This window comes from Triticum aestivum, chromosome 7A (genome assembly GCF_018294505.1).
Source record: "Triticum aestivum cultivar Chinese Spring chromosome 7A, IWGSC CS RefSeq v2.1, whole genome shotgun sequence".
Lineage (NCBI taxonomy): Eukaryota > Viridiplantae > Streptophyta > Magnoliopsida > Poales > Poaceae > Triticum > Triticum aestivum.
The window spans coordinates 132,523,157-132,546,798 of NC_057812.1; the positions used below are offsets into that span (position 1 = coordinate 132,523,157).

The 23,642-nt window shown below is 49.0% G+C and overlaps 3 protein-coding genes across 3 annotated transcripts; 2 read left to right on the top strand and 1 right to left on the bottom strand.

Annotated features, from left to right (window-relative positions):
* The first annotated feature begins 2,711 nt into the window (after window positions 1-2,711).
* LOC123149587 (peptidyl-prolyl cis-trans isomerase CYP40) lies at window positions 2,712-8,847 on the top strand. Its single transcript, XM_044569275.1, has 9 exons — window positions 2,712-3,101; window positions 4,578-5,078; window positions 5,761-5,848; window positions 5,950-6,002; window positions 6,668-6,772; window positions 7,988-8,063; window positions 8,141-8,178; window positions 8,257-8,343; window positions 8,424-8,847. Exons 1-8 carry the CDS (start codon window positions 2,880-2,882, stop codon window positions 8,311-8,313), a joined length of 1,140 nt encoding a protein of 379 aa, XP_044425210.1. The 5' UTR covers window positions 2,712-2,879; the 3' UTR covers window positions 8,314-8,343; window positions 8,424-8,847.
* A 9,774-nt stretch (window positions 8,848-18,621) lies between these two features.
* LOC123149962 (blue copper protein 1b) lies at window positions 18,622-20,333 on the top strand. The gene is made up of 2 exons (XM_044569754.1): window positions 18,622-19,044; window positions 19,645-20,333. Exons 1-2 carry the CDS (start codon window positions 18,867-18,869, stop codon window positions 19,905-19,907), a joined length of 441 nt encoding a protein of 146 aa, XP_044425689.1. The 5' UTR covers window positions 18,622-18,866; the 3' UTR covers window positions 19,908-20,333.
* Window positions 20,334-20,362: 29 nt separating this feature from the next.
* LOC123153169 (pentatricopeptide repeat-containing protein At5g18475) lies at window positions 20,363-22,860 on the bottom strand. Its single transcript, XM_044572414.1, has 2 exons — window positions 22,800-22,860; window positions 20,363-22,634 (listed from the first exon to the last, which is right to left on the bottom strand). The coding sequence occupies exons 1-2, from the start codon at window positions 22,858-22,860 to the stop codon at window positions 21,076-21,078; spliced, it is 1,620 nt and encodes a 539-aa protein (XP_044428349.1). The 3' UTR covers window positions 20,363-21,075.
* Window positions 22,861-23,642: the final 782 nt, after the last annotated feature.

Genomic DNA, 23,642 nt, shown 5'->3' on the forward strand with positions numbered 1-23,642 from the left:
ACATATACTATTTGATTCGGTTTTATCAATCGAAGCTGTTTCACTCTCTGAATCATTATTCTTTTCATCAATTCTATCAATTGGCAAGAATTCTTTTCTTTGAGCCAATTCCTTTTTTATGTTTGCTCCTGGCGGCGACAAGATCAGTTCTACTGATAATGATGATGAGTTCAACATACCATAGTGGTAGCATGGCCACAAGCTTACATATCCGATGCTTTCCATATTAGCATGGAGTGTGTTATCGGTATCTATCGGGGATATACCCCGCGGTATGACCCGGCCAGAAGTATGACCAGGCCGGACTTGGCGACTGACCGGCGACCCGCCCTGACTTGGCGACTCACTGGCGACCCGTCCTGACTTGGCGACTCACTAAGTGACCCGCACGGATCTCTCCATTCACTGATGACCCGACCGAGCTTGGTGACTCATTGGTGTCCCGGCAGGTGGGTCAGAGGAGCGACAAGACCCGGTGGCCCAAAAGGCGGTTCATGGAAGGCCGGCTTATGTCATGGTAGGCCGGCTTAAGAGGAAAGCGTAAGAAATATTCCCTTACAAAGAAAGCAAGACTAGGACTCCACTTGTAATAGAGTAATCCTAATCCTACTAGGACTAGTCTTGTAACCCGCCCCTTTAACTTAGATAAGGAGGGGCAGGGAACCCAAGAGGGACAAGTTGGACAAGTCTAGACAGACAAATCAATACCTCTCGAGATAGAGCACCCTTGTAATCATGATCATCATCATCAATATCAATGAAGCAGGATGTAGAATTTTACCTCCGCCGTGAGGGGCTGAACCTGGGTAAAAAACCCCGCGTCTCTCGTCCCACTCAACCCCTCTCAAACTACCACATAGGTGCGTTGGCCTCGTGACTAAAGTCCTCACACTAAGGACACTTGGCGTGACAAATCCACGACACTATTTGTCTCAATGGTATTATCGGACTCTGCTTTTAGTCTAGTTGGAAGAATACTTGAGGAGAGAAGAACTAGTCTGACCACGAATTTGGTGGAAACACTAATGACTGTCAAAGATGGAAACTGGCAAGAAGGAGAGCCCAACACACTGGCGATAACTAAAGACTCCCATCCATGTTAAAAAAATATCGCCATTCATGAAGAAGAACCGGAAGAATAGTTGTATTCTTTGCAACTTTTCTTTTTCTTTGTTATTCTTTCATCTTTTTGTGTTTTTTGTTTTTTTAATTAGAGCGTGACTTTATACTTTTTTTCCTTCAGAGGGATGGAAGGCTTTAACGATGCAGCCACTAATAAAAGGAAAAGTGTTCAAATCAACCGGATGATTTTCTGTCGCTATAAGCCGTCTCGTACACTCGCCACGTGCCCCCATGAGCCCACCGCTTTCTTTCCCATCTTATCCCTTCCGGCGCTCTCTCTTCCATTCGTCCCCTCCCTCATCTTCTCCCCCTTTTCCTCTCACGTGGCTCTATCCTTTGCACTCTGCCCGGCGACCACCGGAACGTCAATCGCGCGCTGCTGCCACCTGCTGCTGCCAGGAAGGGGCAATGAAGCATCTGCCATCACCATCACATCGCCGTCACCACCGCGTGATACGTCGCAGCATCTCGTCGCCGCCGTGCAACATCCACCCATCGCCGTCGTAGCAACCACGTCGCTGTCGCCCTGCGATGGAGCACCATCGTGCCGATGGTGGTGCTCTAGTGAAGCTTCCCCGAGGCCATCGGGTGCTTCGATGGAGCACGGCGGGGGCAGCCGGTGCTGCAATGGAGAACCAATGCGTGGTGGTGACGTTTGGAGTGAAGCTCCACCGGCGGGGTGCTGCGATGGAGCCCGCCGTGCCGGTGTGGTGCTGTAGTGAAACATCGGGGGCGCCGCCGGGGCTGCAATGAAGCGTCGCCGGGTTCGTTAGGCTGCAATGGAGCGCCGCCGGAGCTGCAGTGAAACATGTCGGAGTTGTAGTGAAGCGCGCCGGAGCTGCAGTGAAGCACACCAGAGGGTCGTCGGAACTTGGTGGGGGTTCCAAAGAAGTGCCGCCGTAGTTGCAATGAAGCGCGACGGAGGGTCCTTGAAATTTGTTCGGGGTTGCAATGGAGCTCCGCCGGAGCTGCAGTGAAGCACGCCGGAGAGTCGTCGAACCTGGTCTGGGTTGCAATGGAGGGCCGGCGGCGCCGCCGGTGCTGCCATGGAAGCTGCTGCTGGGGGATACATATGATGGATTTTGCGTCTGATGGATGGAAGAGCGGAGAAGAAAGACTAGTTTGTGCTACAATCGAACGGCCAGCTGGTCCAGATCGGACGACTGGTAAGGCGGATGATTTCCCTAGGAAATCATCCGGCTTATTCGTAGCAGCCGCCTAAAAGGAAAAGTGTTCAAATCAACCGGATGATTCTCTGTCCCATATGAAACTCAAAATTTGTCCCATATGAACTTTGCCTCATTTTTTGATTTTATTTTTTTCTTCTAAATTTTCTGTTTTCTCTTAAATATTTTTTTTGAAATAATTAGGCCATAAAATGTTAAACGTTTTTTAGGGGTGTGCTGAAAGGCCGGGCACGCGTGCCGCTGCAGGCCGTGCCGAGAGGCACGTTTAGGCATGGGCCGGGCCGGCCCAGATGCCGAGGTACGCTGAAGGCCGTCCATGTTGCAATAGACTATTTTGCCCTCAGCGAGGACCCGATAAACCCACACCTACCCGATAAAACTCCGGGACCGGAAAACTTTACCCTAGCCCCCACCCCCACCCCCCTCGGTCCACCCCCTCGTGCCCAGACGCGCTTCTCGCCGTTATTCTCCCGTGGTAACCGACGAGCGCCACCACCACCTCCGCCTCCGCCGCACCCCGACAAGCTCCACCCGGGCTAGGGTTTGATCTCCGGTCCCTTCTTCGGAGCAATGGAGGGCGGAGGCGAGGGCGCAGCGCCGGCCCCAGCGGCGGCGGCGGCGGAGGTGAAAAACCCGAGGTGCTTCATGGACATCACCATCGGCGGCGAGATGGAGGGGAGGATCGTCATAGAGCTGTACGCGTCCGTGGTCCCGCGGACGGCGGAGAATTTCCGCGCGCACTGCACCGGCGAGAAGGGCGTCGGCGCCTCCGGCAAGCCGCTTCACTATAAGGTCAGTGTGTTGAGTGCTGACTGATTAGAGCACCTTCTGATTTGATTCCTTCGGCACTGTTGCCGGGTGATTCCAGTGGTGGAAAATGCAATTTCGTCTGGTTGGGAGTAGCTTGCATAATAATTGTGCTGTTTAGTGCAGGAACATCTGAGTTTTGGTGCGATTTGTCTGCTCCTGTTAGCTTTTTCAGCGAAAAGTGCTTTTTCTGATTCAATTGACAGTTTAGTATAGGGTTTTGACCCGGATTTCGTATGGTCTGCACTCTTATTTCTCTTATTTCTTCAGAGGCTTCGTTTTTGTCGGGAGGGATTTGCTCCCCGTGTAATTACACAGCTGCTCCTGCTGATAATTGGAACCCGTCTTTGTAAATATCGCCCCCTTTTGTCACATGTCTGGATATGCTCAATCTATGCTCTAACCTAGCCGGACCAGTGCCTACTTTTTCCTTTGTACTCAGAAAGTAAGTACTATTACTTTCCCTGTGATGTCAAATCCTGTCCTTTGCCTGACAAAAAAAAACAATTCGTGTCCTTTGATGTGCAGTTAACACTGCTACCACAAGTCCTGCCACTGTTAACAAGGGCCCCCTCCCTTTTGACTTCATTCCAAAATTGCACAATGCATATATTAACCTATAAGTACCATCACGTGGTAGCTTTTGTGTGCAGACATGTGCTTGTCGGAACCTGGAAAATACACCCTCTTTCCCACTTAAAAGTTGGCACGTCTGCCTCGTGATGCTACAGTGCTCGTAAATCTGTGTATGAATAGGCAATGATTTGCTATCAGCCTTACAATGCAGTGATTAGATCACATGGAGGTTCTTGTACATGTGGTACTTTCATCACAAAATATTCCATTGACAGGCCAGCTTAGTGCAAACCACTGTTCCTCTTTATTTTCAACCGAAAATATACCAGGTCGATTTTGAGAAATCAACATTCGTCGCGTAGCTGGCCTTGTAGCCTTTTGGAAGAGACAGACGCCATCACTGTATCATGATTTGGTTTGCCACTCATTTTGATTTATGTTTCGGTCATTGTTCTTGCATAAAGTGAGGATAAAATTGTTGGTTGGGACGTGCTTAGCATAACTGTTTGGCCTTCGGCACTCAACCTGAGTGAAACTTATGCTAATGAGAACAGTGATCCGTGAGAACTGAGGAGTGCTTAAGTGCAGAGGTGCCGACTGATTTCTTTCTGCTCACCTGTTGGAAGCTGTGTGATGTGCATGTGGATATGGATTCTGAAAGTGCATGATGGATATTATCGATCATCCTTCTTCCTACTGGATGGAATTTATCGGTGTTCATTTGTGATGAAAACTATTTTTTTCTATTTTCCATTTTCCGATTTCAACCAACAAAAGTCATGATGAAAGTTTGACGTTTGCAGAATTGTTTATGCTGCACTGTTTCGCTTGCTAGTTCTTCACAGTAAGCACTTGACACATCTTTGGTAATTGCTATTCTTGCAGGGATCGTACTTCCATCGCATTATCAAAGGTTTTATGGTACAAGGTGGAGATTTTACTGCTGGTGATGGAACAGGAGGGGAGTCGATTTATGGATCGAAATTTGAGGACGAGAATTTTATTTTAAAGCATGAGAGGAAGGGAATATTATCTATGGCTAATTCTGGCCCCAACACAAATGGATCTCAATTTTTCATCACTACCACCAGAACACCTCATTTAGATGGGAAACATGTAGTTTTTGCGAGAGTAATAAAGGGAATGGGTGTGGTTCGCTCTTGTGAGCACATTCCTGTAGGAGAAGCCGACCGTCCCACAGTTGATGCCGTAATTGCTGAATGTGGGGAACTTCCTGAAGGTGCAGATGATGGAGTTGTGAACTTTTTCAAGGATGGTGACATGTATCCTGACTGGCCAAATGATCTCGATGAGAAGCCTACAGAGGTTTCATGGTGGATGGAAGCTGTGGAGTCTGCTAAGGCTTTTGGGAATGATAATTTCAAGGTAATTTCTGTCCTAGCTAAGCTATATCTTATTTTGTTTAGGTTAGTGGTATTTCCACATTTCCAGACTAAACTTTACTAGTTTGCCTTTATCTCAGATGCGTGCGTGCTCAATTTTCGCAACAATGTTTACTGCAGTGGGTGATACTCCCTCTCTACAGAGGGAGTGCTATTCTAACCCGTTTATCTTTTAGATAGGATTTAAAACCAACAATTTTAATTATTAGATTGAATGTTGATTGCTCAGATCAGCCTTTGTCAAATCCACAGACACTTTACAAAAGACCCTGGATTTTTTGTAGTCAGCAACTTAGCATTTGTGTACATTTGGCTTGAACTAGTGGCTCTGCAAAAGACCCTGGAGTTTTTGTAGTTAGCATTTATACCCTCCACTTTCTGTGATATGAACATCCACCTTTATCTACATTTGGACTTAATCTAGCTGATAATATTGAGTTCTCATTCTTGTATGGGATCTCACTTGAGAATAAGTTTTCACTTTCTTTATCAAGCATATCCTGCGACATATAAGATATACTTAGCATCACAGTCACGACTCTTGTATGCGTTTCCTAGATATTTCATTATTAGTGCTCTGAGCTAACCTAGTTTTGCACGCATTTAATGTTGTATTTCCCTATCTGGGTGCCTAAAGTTAAAGCTAGTTCGTCTACTCTCTACAGAAACAGGATTATAAGACGGCCCTGAGGAAGTACAGGAAAGCTCTGCGCTACTTGGATGTTTGCTGGGAGAAAGAAGAGATAGATGAAGGCAAATTTTACTGTTTCTGTTCTGCACTACAATTGCTCCGTTTTTTTGTTGGTTCTGTCGCACGGTACTTATTAGTATTATGAACATGTCTTGATATGCAGAGAAGAGCTCAGCACTGCGGAAGACCAAGTCCATAATACTCACGAATAGCTCTGTAAGTTAATTACTTTGCTGGATGTGTATCTCCTATTCTTTTATCTGAGAAAACAGCATAGTTAATACTATCTTGACTAGCTGCTCACTTAGGCACATGGTTGTTGGCTTGTAGCATCTAGCAAGCTCTTGGAGAGTTACATAACTTAAGCTAGATAGAGTGCTACATGGCTCATGTCTCTGGTAGTCTGATTACCTGTTGCCCAGAGCTCTAGGTTGTCTCCCTTCAAGTTGCTATGTAAAGCCAACTATAGATTAGTCCTTGAGTACCTTGTGAATAAATAAGCCTGTACATGGAGTTTGTAGAATTGTAGTGTTCTGTAGAAGTGTAAACTCCAATCATCAATGTTGTTCATTGCTTTCCATTTACTTTGCCAGCACTGTACACTTCTTTCTCCTGCATATTATGCAAGTAGCTTTATATTCATGCTTTATTGTACTGTTGTCAAAGAATTGTTGCCAGTCAATTGCTATTCTCTCCTGCAGCAGTGTGAACCCTTTCAACCGTACATCGGCAACAATTTTGTTAATTCCTGTTTACCAACTCAGAAACATATGATAGATATGATTTATTATTGTCTGATAATCTTTTAAGTAATCTAATAAACATTGCACACCCTGGTACACCGTGTTGCTTGTTTCCTGAAACTGAGGTGATTTCTTCAGGCATGCAAAATGAAGCTGGGAGATTTGAAGGGTGCTTTGTTGGATGCAGATTTTGCGCTACGTGAAACAGAGGGCAATGCTAAGGCCTTTTTCCGACAAGGACAGGTTTGTATTGCCCTTAGTAGTATAGTGGCTCTAAGTTCTTCACCTGGAATAGTTCATTCTCTTGAATGGCTCTATTTTCACATTTCCAAGGTCTCATCTTATTTGTAGTGCTTAACAATATTTACCCTCTCCAGTTAAGATATCTTGACTTGAATCTGACATGCACAATGTAAGGTTATACACTCTTTGTTGTTTAGAAAAATGTTCCAACATGGTGACAAGCCTATATAGTGCGTATAATAATTTTTGGTTAAATAAAATCTGAATTTGAGCAGTGTTCTCAATAGCTAGACATAGTGGCCCCACATATTTTTGGACCCCAAACTATATAGATTGATGTTTAGTTATATAACTACACATATGAGGCTCCTCCGAGTAGCTCCACTATTTGCAGTAGCTCATAGCTAGCAATAGGTCTTCATCTAATGTCTAAATCCATCTCTTATAAGCCTTGACTACATGGAAACCTATCAAGAGACCTCATCAAATTCCTTTATAATAGTCGGACAGTCCAACATTATATTTTGTAGTAAGGATATGCTTACGAAGAACATTGTGGTATGGTTGTCATGGAATGGTCATTTGGACATGTATTTCTGTTAATTCTAGACTTAGTATCTTAGTGTAAAATATATAAATACCTTCTGAACTAATATATTTTTGAATTTCGTTTAGAGTCTACTATAGACATATATTTATATTTTATAAAACCAAAAAGACACAGGGGCGCGTGGAAGTTATCTATGCCAGAACCATGAGTTGGTTTCGAACTTACGGGTTTCAGCTCTAGCCTACCGCAACTTGTTTGGGACTAAAGGCTTAGTTGTTGTTGTTGTTGTTGTTGTTGTTGTAAAAAGACGATGTAGGGTAGATTCCATGATATTTTCCGTCGCTTTTTCGAGACCATGAAGCCGCCAGTCACAATTCAATACTTTGGAACTGAGACTGTTACCTCAGAAGCAATTAGTAGCTTCTTATTTTGACATTCCCAAGAAAAAACAACCCAAAGAGAATTGTGTTCAAGTTCACTTTTGTTGCTTCATGTTTAGATTATTTGTTTCCGACACTTGATGGATGTGAATGCTGATTTCTTAAGTATGTGCAGTTTAGTCTAACAATATATTCCATGCCTTCTACATAAATCAGTCAACAGCAATAATATGCGCCGTACTGTTACCACTTGTTGATATATGGTCACTTGAATGTGATCTGCAGGCACACATAGCACTTAATGACATTGATGCAGCGGTGGAGAGCTTCCAGCATGCATTGGACTTGGAGCCGAACGATGGTTTGCCTCTTTTCTCTTCATCGTCAGTCCTTCTTTCCGCAACCGGGTATCTAATGAATTTGTTTTGCAACCCGCAGGAGCAATTAAACGCGAGCTGGCTGCTGCAAAGAAGAAGGTCAGTCTTGATTTCGTGGTGAACCTAATATCTGAATAAAAATGTTAATCGTTACCAACTCCTCGCAAACTTTCACAGATCTCCAACAGGAGAGATAAGGAGCGCAAGGCGTACGCCAGGATGTTCCAACCTTAAGGAAAATCAGAGGAGAACAAGAACGGCTAAGTAATTTTTCGAGTAGCCGTTCAATTTCTGCCCCAGGCATGCGAAGATGCTAACGTTTATTTTCATTCCTACTCTTGTAGGAGAAGGATTGATCCGTAGTTTCCTCGCCCCGGCAGAACCTTTGGTAGCTTATTCTGGGATACATACTCGAACTTCCGTGGAAAAGGTCGCCGTCCTAGTTAATATGCCGTAAAACGAACCTCGTGCTCTTCTTCTGTGGCATAGTTTTGCTGATGCACACCAAAGGATGCTTATGCGTTGGAAAAAAATTAGAGGATTATTTGTGTTGCTCGTATGACAAGGGGAGGCTGTCTCCCAACATTTTGAAAAATACAGGGGAAAAAGTGGTAGTCAATGCTGCCCTGAGAGAAAACCTGAGACACTGGAACTGAGCAGAGCATTGCTTCAGATGTTTGCTGCACCAAGGCATGCATGCCAGATTGCCAGTAGACTTTTCCTCTTGTTTGGTCCCATTGTGGTCAAGCCTGGCCGTTGCTGCTTTTCTGTGCGTCGTTTGCCTTTTTCTCTTGTGATGTATGTGCCTTTTGTCTGCCACACATGCCTGCTGCCAAACGCCGCAGTGCTTTTGCCGTAATTTTCTTTCTTTCGCAGTGGGGTTTTCACCTGGTGCATGTGCTCGGCCTCGGCCCACGCCGCTGCGTTTTGGCATCCTCCTGATGGTTGCTACCGTTTGTACCCATATTGTTCTTCCAACATGTTGGCTATGCCCATTTTGTGGGTTTCGTATGTTGCTAGATATATGCCATTTGATAAGACCCCTCCACTCCACCAGCCCCTCATCTATGTATCTTCTGGGGTTCATATGGGATGTGTTTGTTGCCTAGAGTGATTAGTGCCTGCGTAACCACATCTCAGCAGACACGCACATCTCACCAGAGTCTGGTTCAGCAAAAACACACAACAAACCAAGAGGCTCAAAAACCAATCAAAAGCAGATAACAAACCAAGAGGCTCAAAAACTATTATCTACATGTTGTTTGGTTGCCTGCATTGCATTAATGGTCGCTTTAAGGCCGACTGTTTGGTTGCCCGCATTTGTGCTTAAGGGGTGAGCAGATGCAAACCACGCTTGTTTGGCTGCATACACGTTTGTGTTTTGTTCACCTCATTCAAATGCGGTGGCCTTACAACCACATTAGGCACAACAGCACGCAGAGCACTAAGAACACATAAACTAGCATGTAAACTGTTAGAGTATGTAATGAGCTTAATGGCCTGGGCTGGCGGTATATCCTGTTAGTCTTAGGGTTAATTAGAGATAAGGGTCGCTTGCTTAGGGGTCAAGTAAGTCTTGCTTGAGAGTCAAGTAAACCTCTTTATATAAAGAGAGGAGATGTATCAATGTAATCAAGCAAGAATTAAGAAGGAAATCCCTTCCATCTTGCCCGGCCGTGGGCAAAAGGCCTCCGGCCGGCCCTCTCGCGCCCTCCTTCTAGCAGCGCCATAACAATTTGGTATCAGCTAGCTTCAGTTCGATCATGTCTTCACCGTCGCCCAACCCGTCTCTTCCGCTACCGGTCACCTCGTCGCCTCCGGCGACCACCACGATCGTCGCCCCGCCCCTGCCCGTGCCGGGATCCTCTGTCGCGCCCGCCCCCGTCGTCCTCACCCCGGAGAAGGTGTCCGAGGTGCTGCGGAACCTAACACAGGCGGTCCAGGAGATCCGCCTGTTCTTGGCCGGGTCCTACGGGCCGCACCCGGCTGCGCCGCCATGGCTGCCGTGGCAGCCGCTGCACCAGACGGCCCCCGCCGCACTCGCCGGGCTGCAGTAGCAGCCGTTGCAGCTGCCATCCACCGCCCCGTCCTGGCTGCCGTGGTAGCCGCCGCACCAGGCGGCCTCCGCCGCGCTCGCCAGGCAGCAGCCGCTGCAGCTGCCATCCACCGCCACCATCGCCCTGTCCTGGCTGCCATGGCAGCCGCCGCACCAGGTGGCCCCCGCCACGCTCACCGGGCCGTTGCAGCAGCTTCCATCCACCGCCACCACCGCTCCGTCCTGGTTGCAGTTGCAGCCACCGCTCCTGGCGACCTCCGCCGCAGCAGCCGCTGCAACTGCAGCAGCCATTGCCGGTCAGCTCCGGCCCCGCATCGACCGCGCCGACGGGAGTCCCGATCCACCAGATCAAGTTCCCGTCGTAGCCATCACCGCTTCCCCAGGGCGTCCCCATCCAGCAGATCAAGTTCCCGCCGTCGTCGTCATCGCTTCCAGCTTGGATCACTACCCGCCATGTGTCAGCGACGGTGAGGCTGCAGGCTGCTGCACGCGGCCTCCTAGCGCGTCGGTGTGTGCGGGAGTTGCGTGGTCTGCAGCTGCCGCTCCTCCCAGTTGCGCTTCGCTGCGCAAAGGACCTCGATCTCGTCCGCTGCGTCGGGGATCTTGGGCATGTTGTTTTCCCCATGGACAGCGCCCTCAAAGTCTACGACATCGTGAAAGATCGTGGATGTCGCCTAGAGGGGGGGGGTGAATAGGCGTTTTAAAATAATTACGGTATAGGCTTGAACAAATGCGGAATAAACCTAGCGGTTAATTTACCAAGCACAAAGCCTAAAACAACTAGGCTCACCTAAGTGCACCAACAACTTATGCTAAGAAAGATAAGCAACTATGTGATAGCAAGATATATGACAAGAAACAATATGGCTATCACAAAGTAAAGTGCATAAGAAAAGGGCTCGAGTAAGAGATAACCGAGGCACGAGGAGACGACGATGTATCCCGAAGTTCACACCCTTGCGGATGCTAATCTCCGTTTGGAGCGGTGTGGAGGCACAATGCTCCCCAAAAAGCCACTAGGGCCACTGTAATCTCCTCACGCTCTCGCACAATGCAAGATGTCGTGATTCCACTAAGGGACCTTTGAGGGCGGTCACCGAACCCGTACAAATGGCAACCCTTGGGGGCAGTCACCGAACCCGTACACTTTGGCAACCCTTGGGGGCGGTCACCGGAACCCGTCAAATTGCTCGGGCGATCTCTACAACCTAATTGGAGACCCCGACGCTTGCCTGGAGCTTTACACCACAATGAGTGAGCTCCGAACACCAACAACCGTCTAGGGCGCCCAAGCACCCAAGAGGAACAAGCTCAAGGGTACCAAGCACCCAAGAGTAATAAGCTTCTCAACTTGTAACTTCCACGTATCACCGTGGAGAACTCAAACCGATGCACCAAATGCAATGGCAAGGGCACACGGAGTGCCCAAGTCCTTCTCTCTCAAACCCCACCGAAGCAACTAATGCTAGGCAGGAAAATGAGAGGAAGAACAAGAAAGAGAACACAAAGAACTCCAAGATCTAGATCCAGGGAGTTCCCCTCATATAGAGGAGAAAGTGATTGGAGGAAATGTGGATCTAGATCTCCTCTCTCTTTTCCCTCAAAAACTAGCAAGAAACCATGAAGGGATTGAGAGTTAGCAAGCTCGAAGAAGGTCAATAATGGGGGAAGAACACGAGCTCTAAGGATAAGGTTCAATGGGGAAGAAGACCCCCTTTTATAGGAGGGGGAAAATCCAACCGTTATGTGCTCAGCCCGCACACGAGCGGTACTACCGCTCCATGAGCGGTACTACCGCTCAGGTGGAAGAAACAGGGAAAAGGAGCAACAAAAAATGAACCTTGGGGCGGTAGTACCGTAGGAGACAGCGGTACTACCACTGGGTTAGGCGGTACTACCACACCCTTCGGCGGTACTGCCGCATAGAACGAAGGGTAAAGGGAAAGAGGGAATCGGGCGGTACTACCGCGGAGGAAGGGCGGTACTACCGCTAAGGAGCGGTACTGCCGCACTACTGCCGCAGCGAGGTACCGCACAATCCGACACAGAAAAAGACCCTTCGAATCGACGCGGTAGGGACCTGGTAAGCCAACGGTAGTACTGCTGCGGAGTCACCGCCGGTACTACCGCTGCGGAGCGGTACTGCCGCTTGTGACTCCTCAGCGGTACTACCGCTGGGACCCTGACAAAAACCACACTCAAGAAAATCAGAACTGCCATAACTTCTGCATATGAGCTCCGAATTGAGCAAATTCAAAGTTGTTGGAAACAAGACGACGAGTAGCATCAAAACATCATAGAAGATGCAAGCGAACTCCAACCGAGAAGTGAAACCTCCAACCGAGAAGAACCGGCAAAACCTCCAACATCGAAAACATCATAGAAGATGCAAGCGAACTCCGTTTTCGATGAACTCAAGCTTGTCAACAAGATGACCGTAAGCTCTAAGACTCACAAAGAGAACCAAACAAGAACTAAGAAAGATGATGCAAGGATGCAATGGTTTGAGCTCTGTACAAACGATATGATCAAGCTACTCATCGAGAGCCCCCCTTGATAGTACGACAATCGATCCTATAACCCGGTCCCAACTACCATCATGAGACCGGTAAAATAGAAAACCTATCAAGGGCAAACCTTTGCCTTGCACATGGTCAACTTGAGCTAGATGATGACGATCTTGACTTCCTCAAGTTGGACCACCTTTCTTGATTGTGTTGGCTCGATGAAGACTAGTTGATTGCTCCCCCATACTCCGCTATGGGTGGGCCTTTCTTCCGCACATCTTCACAAGTCCATTGTCACCACAAAGGACGACAAGCTTCAAGCATTTGATCTCTTCGTGATGCTCCACTTGAACTTGCACACCGCAACCTTTCTTGATTGTGTTGACTCGATGAAGACTAGTTGATTGCTCCCCCATACTCTACTATGGGTGAGCTACTCTTCCGCACATCTTCACAGGTCCATTGTCACCACAAAGGACAGCAAGCTTCAAGCATTTGATCTCTTCGTGGTGCTCCACTTGAACTTGCACACCGCAACCTAACCCCACAAAGAACCCTCACAAAGACCATGAGTTAGTACACAAAGCGTAATTGACAATGCTTACCATACCATGGGATCACTTGATCCCTCTCGGTACATCTTCTACGCTTTGTGGGTTGATCAACTTGATTCACTCTTTAACTTAGTCTTGATCGACCTCTCACAAGACCAATCTTTAGGTAATTCCTTGAATAGCACCTTGGTCGACACAAACTCTCCTTGAAACCAACACATGTACTCCAAGAAAAGCCTATGGACAAAACCTTCAAATATAACTCAAGGCAACCATTAGTCCATAGAGATTGTCATCAATTACCAAAACCAAACATGGGGGCACCGCATGTTCTTTCACATTGGCGGTTGGGGAGGCGCACCCGTCCTCGCCATTCTCCATTGGCAGCCCTCCACTCTTCTATGTGCGGTGCCGACCAACAACCGTCTGGCGGGGAGAAGGCATGGTGTCACCGACAAGAGAGCATCGCGTAGCACCACTGCATTCCGCCGCCGGCCACTGCGAGGGCGCCTCTGCTGGTCGCTCTTGCGACCACTTCCAGGTGGCCATACACATGCACTCCTTTTGTCCAAATGGTGTCCATGGAATCCAGGTGGCTGTACACGTGCACGTCCGACGTGCGGATGGTATCCACTTTTTGTTAAGAGGTCCAAAATAAATCATCCCAGTCCATTTCATGTTGAGGGTAATAAAACAAGCCGAGATGTAAAAGGCTTGTTTTTAGGTGTTAGGTCTGTGTTGCGTCGAGTCATGGTTATAAGTTGGTTAGGCCGCAGCTCGAGGACAAGCTGCATGTCCAGGTGGGGTGTAGTGTTAGAGTACGTAATGGGCCTAATGGCCTGGGCTGGCGGTATAGCCCGTTAGTCTTAGGGTTAATTAGAGATAATGGTCGCTTGCTTAGGGGTCAAGTAAGCCTTACTTGGGAGTCAAGTAAACCTCTCTATATAAAGAGAGGAGATGTATCAATCTAATCAAGCAAGAATTAAGAAGGAAATCCCTTCCACCTTGCCCGGCCGTGGGCAAAAGGCCCCCGGCCGGCCCTCTCGCGCCCTCCTTCTAGCAACGCCATAACATAAACAACAACTAACAACAGATAAACAAGCAACTTAACATGCATATTGCTAGCAAGCATAAGTTTAAAGACAGAAGGGGCATCCCATACCCCCTGCTTCACCACAGGGTGCTGAACCCTAGACAACATATTAACAAGTTCACAACAAGTTCTCCCATCACCGCAGCAAACTAACTACAGATTCATAGGGCGAAAGCAAGGTCACCGATGTAGTTGTGCCTACTGCAGCGCACCTTGCATCCGATGAAACTGTCATGGTTGTAGATTTGGACCTTTGAGGCCTAGGCCGGAGATGCGCAGCACGACAAGGTCGCTGGGGACGATCCTGTGGCGGCGGTAGAAGTACTGCCAGCCCTGGCCAAGCACCATTTGCCCCTCGAAGTTCTGTACCAAGCACCATATGCCCCTCGAAGTTCTGTACCTGAACCCAGAACTCGTACCACTTGTTCGCTGAGAGCCTGACGACGCGCGGGAGCTTGACCGTCATCCACTCCTTCATCACCTCCATGAACTTGGGAAGGATGACGAGCATGGCAAGATCCTCCTCGCCCCTGATTTGCACGTAAAAGCAAAGCGGCTCTTGGGACCCCTCCTCATGACCGGTCCTAGGAGATCGTCCCCTTGAACGTGGCAGGCACATGAAGGCGACCCTGCCAGAAAGATTCACCCTCTTGAGCCAGCGGTTTGTGGGGATGAAGTCCACGATGTCCTCAGCGTCGGCGACGACATGGGCTCCTCCTCCGGTCCTGTCAGGTAAGATGACATGGATTAGTAACATGGCATTGGTAGCATGCTACATTTGTACCAGTACCTAAAGCAGCAAACACATTGGTCCTACCTACCATGAAAACCATGCACATGACAAAATCATGCAACATAGCATTTCCATTCCAGCACCAATCTAGCTAGCATGCCCATGAACCCTAAGCATGAACATCAAACATAGAACAAGCATCATGAACAGAAAGCAGGAACATCAAAGACAACACCAATATAGCTAGCATGCCCATGAACCCTAAGCATGAACATCAAACACACACCAATCTAGATAACATGCACATAAACACTAAGCAAGAACATCAAAGACAACACCAATATGACTAGCATCATGAACACATTATTTCCCATGAGCACTAAGCATGAACATCAAACACAACACCTATCTACCATGCCCATGAACACATTGTACATCATGAGCACTAAGCACTAAGCATGAACATTAAACACACACCAATCTTGCATGCCTATGACACTACTAACCATGCACAACAAAAAAAACATGAACACTACCTGCCTAATGAACAATACCACACAAGAAGGGATCGAATCTAATCAATTCGATTCGATTTGAATCGAATCCAATTGATTCATTGGCATGCTAATGATGAAAACCCTAATCTACAAATCTACGAGCAGAGGGGAGATTTGGTTCTTACCGGAGCGGGTGGAGCTCGAGCGTACGCCGGTCGGGGAGAAATCCCCGGCGAGAAGGAGATGGCGGGCGAAGAGGAGGAGCCGCCGCCAATGCCGATGGCTGTCGGCATTGGCCTGGTGCTCGTGGCCACGCGCGTGGTCGAGGAGGAGGGCGTCGTCGTCCATGGGCCTGCTGCGCTGCCCGAAGAAAACCCTCGGATGGGGGTAAACCTCCCCCCACCCACAGGGATTCCGAGCAGCAAACCCAGGACCACGAGGTCCGAAAAAGACGCCGGAGCCGGAGCGGCCGGCACCCCATTGGCCAGACGAGGCAGCCTGGTGTAGAGAGGAGACGGCGCGCGCGGAGCCCGCATGAAATCGACCCTGGAGTTCGCCAAGCCGGCAACCCACCACTCGTGGATGCGGTTGTTGCAGGCGTTGATGGGGGTCAGCGGACGGCGCGACGGCGGATGACTTGTCGGAGGAGAGGAGAGAAGAGCAACGGGCGGTGAGAGGAGAGCGAGGAAGCGTGGTGTGAAAGGGAGTGAGTGGTGACACGAGAGAGAGGGGGAGTTATGAGACGTCCTGCTCTCTATAAATTTGCAGGTAAATTTTCAGTTTGGGGAGTTATGAGCGGTGACACTGAAAAAAAATCTCTATAAATTTGGTCAGATGTGGATAAGTTTGACGTCTTTAACACTAATACATCTTATATTTTAAAACGACATTGAACATGATAGTTTATACATTAGTTATGGATAATTCATCGTTGTAGAGTTGTAAAGAAAAGGTAAAGGAAAAGAAAGCTTGGCACGGTCCTCAAATCACACCCAGAATTCATTTTAGGCATTCCGACGATTTGCGTTCAGTGAAAGGAGACATTCACGTCGTCTACGAAGTCATCTGTGACGATTTCATGAGCATCTACGTTTGCACAGTGTTAAAAAAATCTCACAAGCAGATGAAGTGCGAAAGGGGTCATGATATTCCAGGAAACAAAAAAAATCGCGAAGCCGGTCGTGGGCGGTCGAGGAGAAGAGGGAATGCGATTAAAACCTGAAAAAGCACGGAATGGGTGTGTATATATATCCTTACGCAGTTACGCTTTCCAAATGGCCGGTCCCGAAAGAGCCAACCGAGCATACATCATGCGACTAGTATAATTGATCATTCAGGCCGCTCATCTTTTGATCTTGTCTTCCAAGCTACGTATACCGCGCACAGCGCGCCGCTAAGCTACATATACACTTGCAGGTGGTCACCGGTGAACAGATAGTACTAGCGCGGCGTAGCATGTCAAAACCGAAGGGAAATTTGGATATGTGTGTTTTGTGTGTGCAGGAAACGTACTCATGATTTCATGAATGTTGCAGGCCTGCAGTACTCTCCCGCCGACCTGTATGCAGTAGCGCAAGAGCGTATGTCGCACGCCCGTGACATTTGTGTGGCCGGAGCACTCGAGTGCTCTGCATAATTGAACTCGAACAGATGCAGCCCAAGTTGACCCTGAAACAATGCAGATGCAGAGGCTGAGAATAAATATAGAATTAAGCTAGAATTTCTAGAATCTTCAAAGGGTGTGGCTAGGTCTCAGTCGATTGAGTCAGTCAAGTGATAGCATCGATTAAGACATAACGTAGTCTTAGTCGACCGAGACTTAGCAAAACTGATCTTTAAATTATTTTATCGTCCCCAAGGAAACAATTGTAGCTAAGCTATGATTGATACTCCCTCCGTTCCATAATGTAGTGTTTCCTCTATCCCCGTGCTCCAACTTTGACCGTAAATTTAATTACCAAGACCGATTGCGGCAGGGGCAAAAGTTATATCAGTGAATTCGTATTCGAAAGAAGTTTTTAATTATGTAATTTTTTCTTCCGCCGCAGTCGGTCTCGTTCGTTAAATTTATGGTCAAAGTTTGATATCGGGAAACGCGGGCACACTATATTTTAAAATGGAGGGAGTAGCTAATTCGCTGGAGCGTGCACGCATTGCTCAGCTTCTCTGACTGAACCCCAAAGTTAAACTTAGCGGAAGCATGCACGCATTTTAACCATCCATTCAAAGGTAAGCTTTTCGTTCTTTCTCGACGGCCGATTCAAGGTAAGCGATCGACCGATCCACGGGGTCTCCCGCGCATGCGATACGGTTAGTCCCAGCAAAAGTGGGCGGGCGGCGACGAATTCGCGCCATCTTGACCGCAGGCTGACCCTTACGTAGAGTGGTAGCAAAGCGATCGGCCGTTTGACGGTGGTCGTGGAGTACTAGTTTATGCATGTCTATACTTACCGAACCAATACTACAGCACTAGCTAGGGTTAGTTCATTGACCACCACACGTTGAGCACTTGCTCGAAGCGCCACTCAGCATGACGCGATCGTGAAGCACGCATGTACATATACTACTAGCAGGGTAAGTAGTTTAGAGTAAGTGGTATCTACTTTGCTGTCAAATAAACAGACAAGCGTACGTACATGGACCAATCACGCGCTCACTTAATCATCTCGCGCCACCCTAGCTAACCCTCCACAGTAATCAATCATGGCCAGTGCCCCCCCTAATAATCCACCACCGTAATAATCATGGCCATGCTGTGCCGATGACCCTGCGTACGCCTACGGGGACGGCTCCGTAGAAGTGACCAGAGATCAGATGACAATGCATTATCAAAGTGGACAGTGGCTAAGCTAGATGTTACTACCAAGTTCCACACAGCCGGCCAGTGGCGTCCACCAACCCCCAAAGACACGCCCTGCCACTAAGCACGCACGCCCAGGTCGCTAATGGCGCACCAACGTTGCGGTCGACCAACCCCAAGCGCGACCCTCCCCAAGTGCAACGCCCGCTTTTCTCTAATCGTGTGGCCCAGACAAGTAAACAATGACCCGAGAAGAGAATTCCTCCAGTCCCAGGGTTCTGTCGAGCTGATGGAACCTCTCGTCCCGGCTACAAGAGTCAACTGGCGCCATCATCACGCGCCCCCGTGCTGCGCTGGCCGGGCGAGCCCGGCCTGCACTCCGACGCAACGCCATGATCGACCGGCCCGTCCCTCCTCCCTATTTATACCCAAGCCATGCCATGCTCATCACAAACCAGGCCAGCCAGAGCATCCAGTGGCCGGCGAGCAAGCTGAGTACGTGCTGCCGCTAGCAGGTGCGGTGCTCTAGCTTGTCCCTGGTTGAGAGATGGAGGCGAGGATGGCAACGGCGGCGGTGCTCGTGCTGCTGGCGCTGGTGCACGTCGTCCCGGAGGCGTGCCGGGCGGAGCGGTTCGTCGTCGGCGACGCGGCGCGGTGGACGTGGGGGTACAACTACACCGACTGGGTCATCAGGAAGGGCCCCTTCTTCCAGGACGACAGCCTCGGTACGCAATTATACTATGTAGTACTGACGTATACTTGCTTTCTATGATCAGTCTTGGTTTTTAGAGCATTTTTTTTTTGCAATCAGCCTTTTAAAGCACTTTACCTTGCCATATTTGTCACACTAACGAACTGCAAAAAAAACAAAAAAAACCGCAACGTACGTCAAGTTTTAAGCAACAACAAAATTGTCACTGTTTAACCGAAGTTGCTAAAGATTCAGTTAACTAAGCTACTCTGCGCCTCGGAATAATATTTACTCCCCCCCTAAAAGAAATATAAGAGCGCCTCAAAATAATATTTACTACCCTCGTAGACGCTCTTATATTTCTTTACAGAGGGAGTACTTAGATAGAGAGAGTATATATGAGGGACCTCACAACCTTTTTCTTCTGTTGAAAAACTCATCTTTTTTTTTGATGGTATGTTGAAAAACTCATCTTATATAGTACACATCAGGAACTAAACTAGACACTGAGCACTGCACATTTGTACCGAACACCCTGGCTCTCATCTCACGAGGGCGGCACTGGCTTTTACTCCAAGTCACATAAATATTGACCGGATAACATATCTTGGTTGTTTGGATGCTGGGTGTGCAGTGTTCACTTACGACCCGCCGAACGCGACGACGCACGCGCACAGCGTGTACATGATGCGGAACCTGGCCGACTACCAGTCCTGCAACCTCAAGACGGCCAAGCTGGTGGCCGGCGTGACGGAGGGCGCCGGCGCGGGCTTCGAGTTCGTCCTCAAGAAGCGCAAGATGCACTACTTCGTCTGCGGCGAGCGCCAAGGCCTCCACTGCACCGCCGGCCAGATGAAGTTCATCGTCAAGCCCAAGAGCTCCGTCTGCCGTGACTGACCGCCCGCCCCCTCCTCGCCGGCTATCCATGGCGTCCACGGCCTTCGCCGCCGTCTTCTTCTTCTTAATCATTTGTTATACTTGCTGCTTGTAAGTTATCACAATTGTTGCATTCATATGTGTCGTGTGGTGTAAACTGTGTTGCGTGATACGCTATTTATGCATGACTCGGTGCTTGAATAAAGTAGGGAGTGCGTGTGTGTGTGTGTGTGTGTGTGTGTGAACTGTGGCGTGTGTTGCTACAAATTAGTGGAGGATGTAATGAGAATGAGGGGCTGTTAGTCCAGGAGTAGCCGGTGTGTCAATCTCTCATTTCTACTCCTAAAAAGGCCCTCTGTTCTAGTTTCAACTGAACATTTGGCTTGAAGTTGCTGTAACAAATAAAGTGATGTCAAAAGAGAACATTTGGCTTGAAGCCTTTCATGAGAGTTCGAGTTCTGAAATGAATAGTAACATGAAGCCAACCAAGGAAAATTTATCCATCTTACACATAATTATCTGCCTCATAACCGGCATTTACAACAAAAACAAAAACATGTACTGAAGCAAAAAACTACAATCATATATATGGATGAGAACATTTTGGCTGAAGAGTGCAGAGAATGATAGCACAAGAACATTTAGCACGAGTGAGATACAGTGGATGCAATTCATAACATTGGTTTCGGTGATCTGAACATCGGTGAACAGCAAGTCAGCTAAATGTCTTCAAGAATAGTAGAAAAAACGCACCAACGAATACGGGGAATGAGCACCAGTCTTCCACATGGTTTTTGCATCTTCGGTCTCCTCGGCCAGAGATGATGCAAATTATTTTTACTACGGGCACGAAAACATCAAAGTAGTCAATGTCCTGTGCCCACCCTCAAATGCCCCCCTCCCCAAATCAGAATGAATGGTTGTGGATGTATCGCAAATTGGCTCAGGTTGCCGTCCTTGTCCAAGTTTGATTGTACGCAAGGTCCTGTTGCAGATCAAACGACCCTTTTGAGTTATTTCCTGGACTGCATCTTGTTCGCCATTTGGGGTCAAGCCTGATCATCTTATGTGAAAGTGATCCCTTCAATGTGCCATCACTCCGTTTTCGAGCGATCTTCATACCTGATTTGTATCCTACTTCAGGTAAAAAATCGGCCAAAGTAACCCATGCTGCACTGAGGTAACTTGTTCACCCTCCCGTAATTAAGACATCCAGAAGCTCAACAGATCTCCTAAGTTTTCTGTCCCGGCACACAGCCTCAATCAGCTTTGCCCAACAACTAGCCTCTGGCATGAACCCAAATTTGGCCAATCCATACAATGCAGCTGTCGCATCTGCCACTCGCCCAACATCGCACAGACCGATCAAAAGTTTGTTTGAGGCTGCATAGTGCGGCAAAAACCCTCTTCTGAGCATTAATCCCAGCAAGCCAACGGCCTTCTCCATATCTCCACTTGAGCACAGAGTATTCATCACAATCCGATAGCTTGCGACGTTCAACTGAACTCCTTCCTCTGGCAACCTCCCAAGCAAGTCCATCACTTCTGCCATCCGCCCATCTTTGCACAGCCCTTCAAGCAGCAGATTGTATGTGACAACATCAGCCTTGCATCCCTTCTCCCTCATCTCCATCAGAAGATTGATCCCCTCATCGACAGTCCCATGTCTACAAAGGCACCCGATCAATGCCGTGTAGCTGACGGCGTCTGGTTCCACCCCAGCAGTCCTCATCTCCTCGAACACCAGCTTTGCATCCTCCACTTCCCCTTTCTTGCAGTGTCCATTTATAAGAGTTGCGTAGTTGAAAGCATTTGGCTCACACTCATTCTTCCTCATAAATCCAAAGATTGTCCGTGCCTTCTCCACCTGCCCCAGACGGCAGAATCCGTCGATGATCAGATTGTATGTCAGCTGGTCCGGCACGATGTGGTCTTTCTCGATCATCCCCTCGAATAGCTCAAACGCTTCCTTCATCTTACCAGCACGACAGAGCCCACCCAACAATGTCGAATAGGTGACCAGGTTTGGCCTCACATCGCCGCAGGTGTACTCACGCATTTCATCGAGCACCCTGAAGGCGGTCTCGGAGTCGCCGTTCTTGATGTAGTGCTTGATGAGGATGTTGTAGACGCAGGTGTTGGGAGCGGGGAGGTACTTGTTCCGGGGGTCGCGCAGGTCGGCTATGAGGTCGGCGAGGACGTCGGGGCAGCGGGAGGAGACGAGTCGGTCGAGGCAGACGGCGAGGGCCTTGTGCGAGACGCGGCGGCGGTGGAGGAGCGACGGCAGGAGGCGGAGGAGCGCGAGGGCGTGGTCGGGCGGGAGGAGGCGGAGGAGCGGCAGGAGGTGCGGCTCGAGGAAGCGGCAGGGCGCGGAGGCGGCGCGGCGGAGGACTGCGGTGGTGGCGGACGGGAGGCGGGCGCGCGCGAGGCGGATGAGGAGCGCGGAGAAGGTGGACGCGGTGTGCGAGAACCCGCGCTGCTCCGCGGCGGCGTTGAAGAGGTCGAGCGCGCGCTGCCCGGACTGCGAGGAGGCGATGAGGCGCGCGAGGTCCGGGTGGTCGACGCGGCGCGGCGGGGGAGAGGAGGGCGGCGGCGGGGGCGGGGGCGGGGAGGCGGGCGCGGCGCGGGTGGGGCTGCGGTACTGGAGCGGGGAGATCCACGGGAGCGGCGGGGCTCTGGCGGGCGCCGGCAGGGGCGGGGGCTTCATGGCCGCCGGCGGCGGAGGGGGTGCTTGTCGGTCGCCGCCGCCTCAGCCTCTCGGGAAGGAGGGGGGAGGAGATCGGCGGATTCGCCGCGAGGTTTGTGTGTGGTCAGCGGCGGCCGCGGGGTGGGCAGGCGCAAACTGAAACTGAAGGCGCCGGGGCGTTGGCCGTTGGGTGAACGTGCTACCACAGCCACAGGCAGCGCACGCACCACATCCCTGCCTGCCGGCGGTCGCAGGTCGCAGCTTGAAACAGGCGGCACGGCCGATCATGTCTGCCGGAAATCTTTGGATCTTCCTCTAGCAACAATCTGCGCATCTGCTTTTTTTTGGTAATTTTGCTTGAGGCTGAGTCTGATCATACAACTCTTTTACTACTCTGGCAGAAGGGGAAGATGGAGCTTTTACAACCCTATATACAAATTCAAGTTCAAAACAGTTTGGTTGCTGAAAGGGAATTGAAAAGAAGAGGGTATCAGATGACCGACAAAATGCGAATATGGAGGTTCATACCGTGCGTGCTAGGTGACAATGTTTGGTGACAATACACAGGTTGAGAAACAAGTATGTCTCCTGCCCTCCGGTGATGGAGGGGCGATGGCGGCGGAATACCTTCGGCTTGCTCCAGTGTTTGTAGTCGTTGCTAGGCGGTTTACGGACCTGAATGTAAATTTTACTTCTAGTGTTCTTTGTACTGCCTACCAGATGATGAATAGTTTGAAAGTTTTTCCCGCAAAAAATAGTGTAGGAGTTAGATAAGACTTTGTTAATTCTCCTCTAGCAGATCCAACTATGCCATGATTTTATGCACAGACTCGATCGAATTGGTTATTAGCATCTGGATGTAACTAAGCACGCTTTTCTTCAAAACAGAGGCAAACAGTTTTAGTTGTTATCAGTTATTTTTTTTAACTACGCTTGCTATTTTAGATTACCCGGCGTGGGCTTACTACTTGGCAATATTGCTACAAAGTTAGGGCATCTACCATGCAAAGCTCTTAGAGAAATGTTTTCATCAAGACATCAAGTTCTTGTTTGATCTGCCACTATTATCA

Bases quoted from the DNA above. Each gene is read 5' to 3' on its own strand.
- LOC123149587 (XM_044569275.1), top strand. From the start codon at position 2,880: ATGGAGGGCGGAGGCGAGGGCGCAGCGCCGGCCCCAGCGGCGGCGGCG. The intron at 8,064-8,140 runs GTTTGCCTCTTT...TGCAACCCGCAG, and splicing joins GGACTTGGAGCCGAACGATG to GAGCAATTAAACGCGAGCTG. The intron at 8,179-8,256 runs GTCAGTCTTGAT...AAACTTTCACAG, and splicing joins TGGCTGCTGCAAAGAAGAAG to ATCTCCAACAGGAGAGATAA.
- LOC123149962 (XM_044569754.1), top strand. From the start codon at position 18,867: ATGGAGGCGAGGATGGCAACGGCGGCGGTGCTCGTGCTGCTGGCGCTG. The intron at 19,045-19,644 runs GTACGCAATTAT...CTGGGTGTGCAG, and splicing joins CTTCCAGGACGACAGCCTCG to TGTTCACTTACGACCCGCCG.
- LOC123153169 (XM_044572414.1), bottom strand. From the start codon at position 22,860: ATGATCGGCCGTGCCGCCTGTTTCAAGCTGCGACCTGCGACCGCCGGC. The intron at 22,635-22,799 runs GTGCGTGCGCTG...CGAGAGGCTGAG, and splicing joins CGCCGGCAGGCAGGGATGTG to GCGGCGGCGACCGACAAGCA.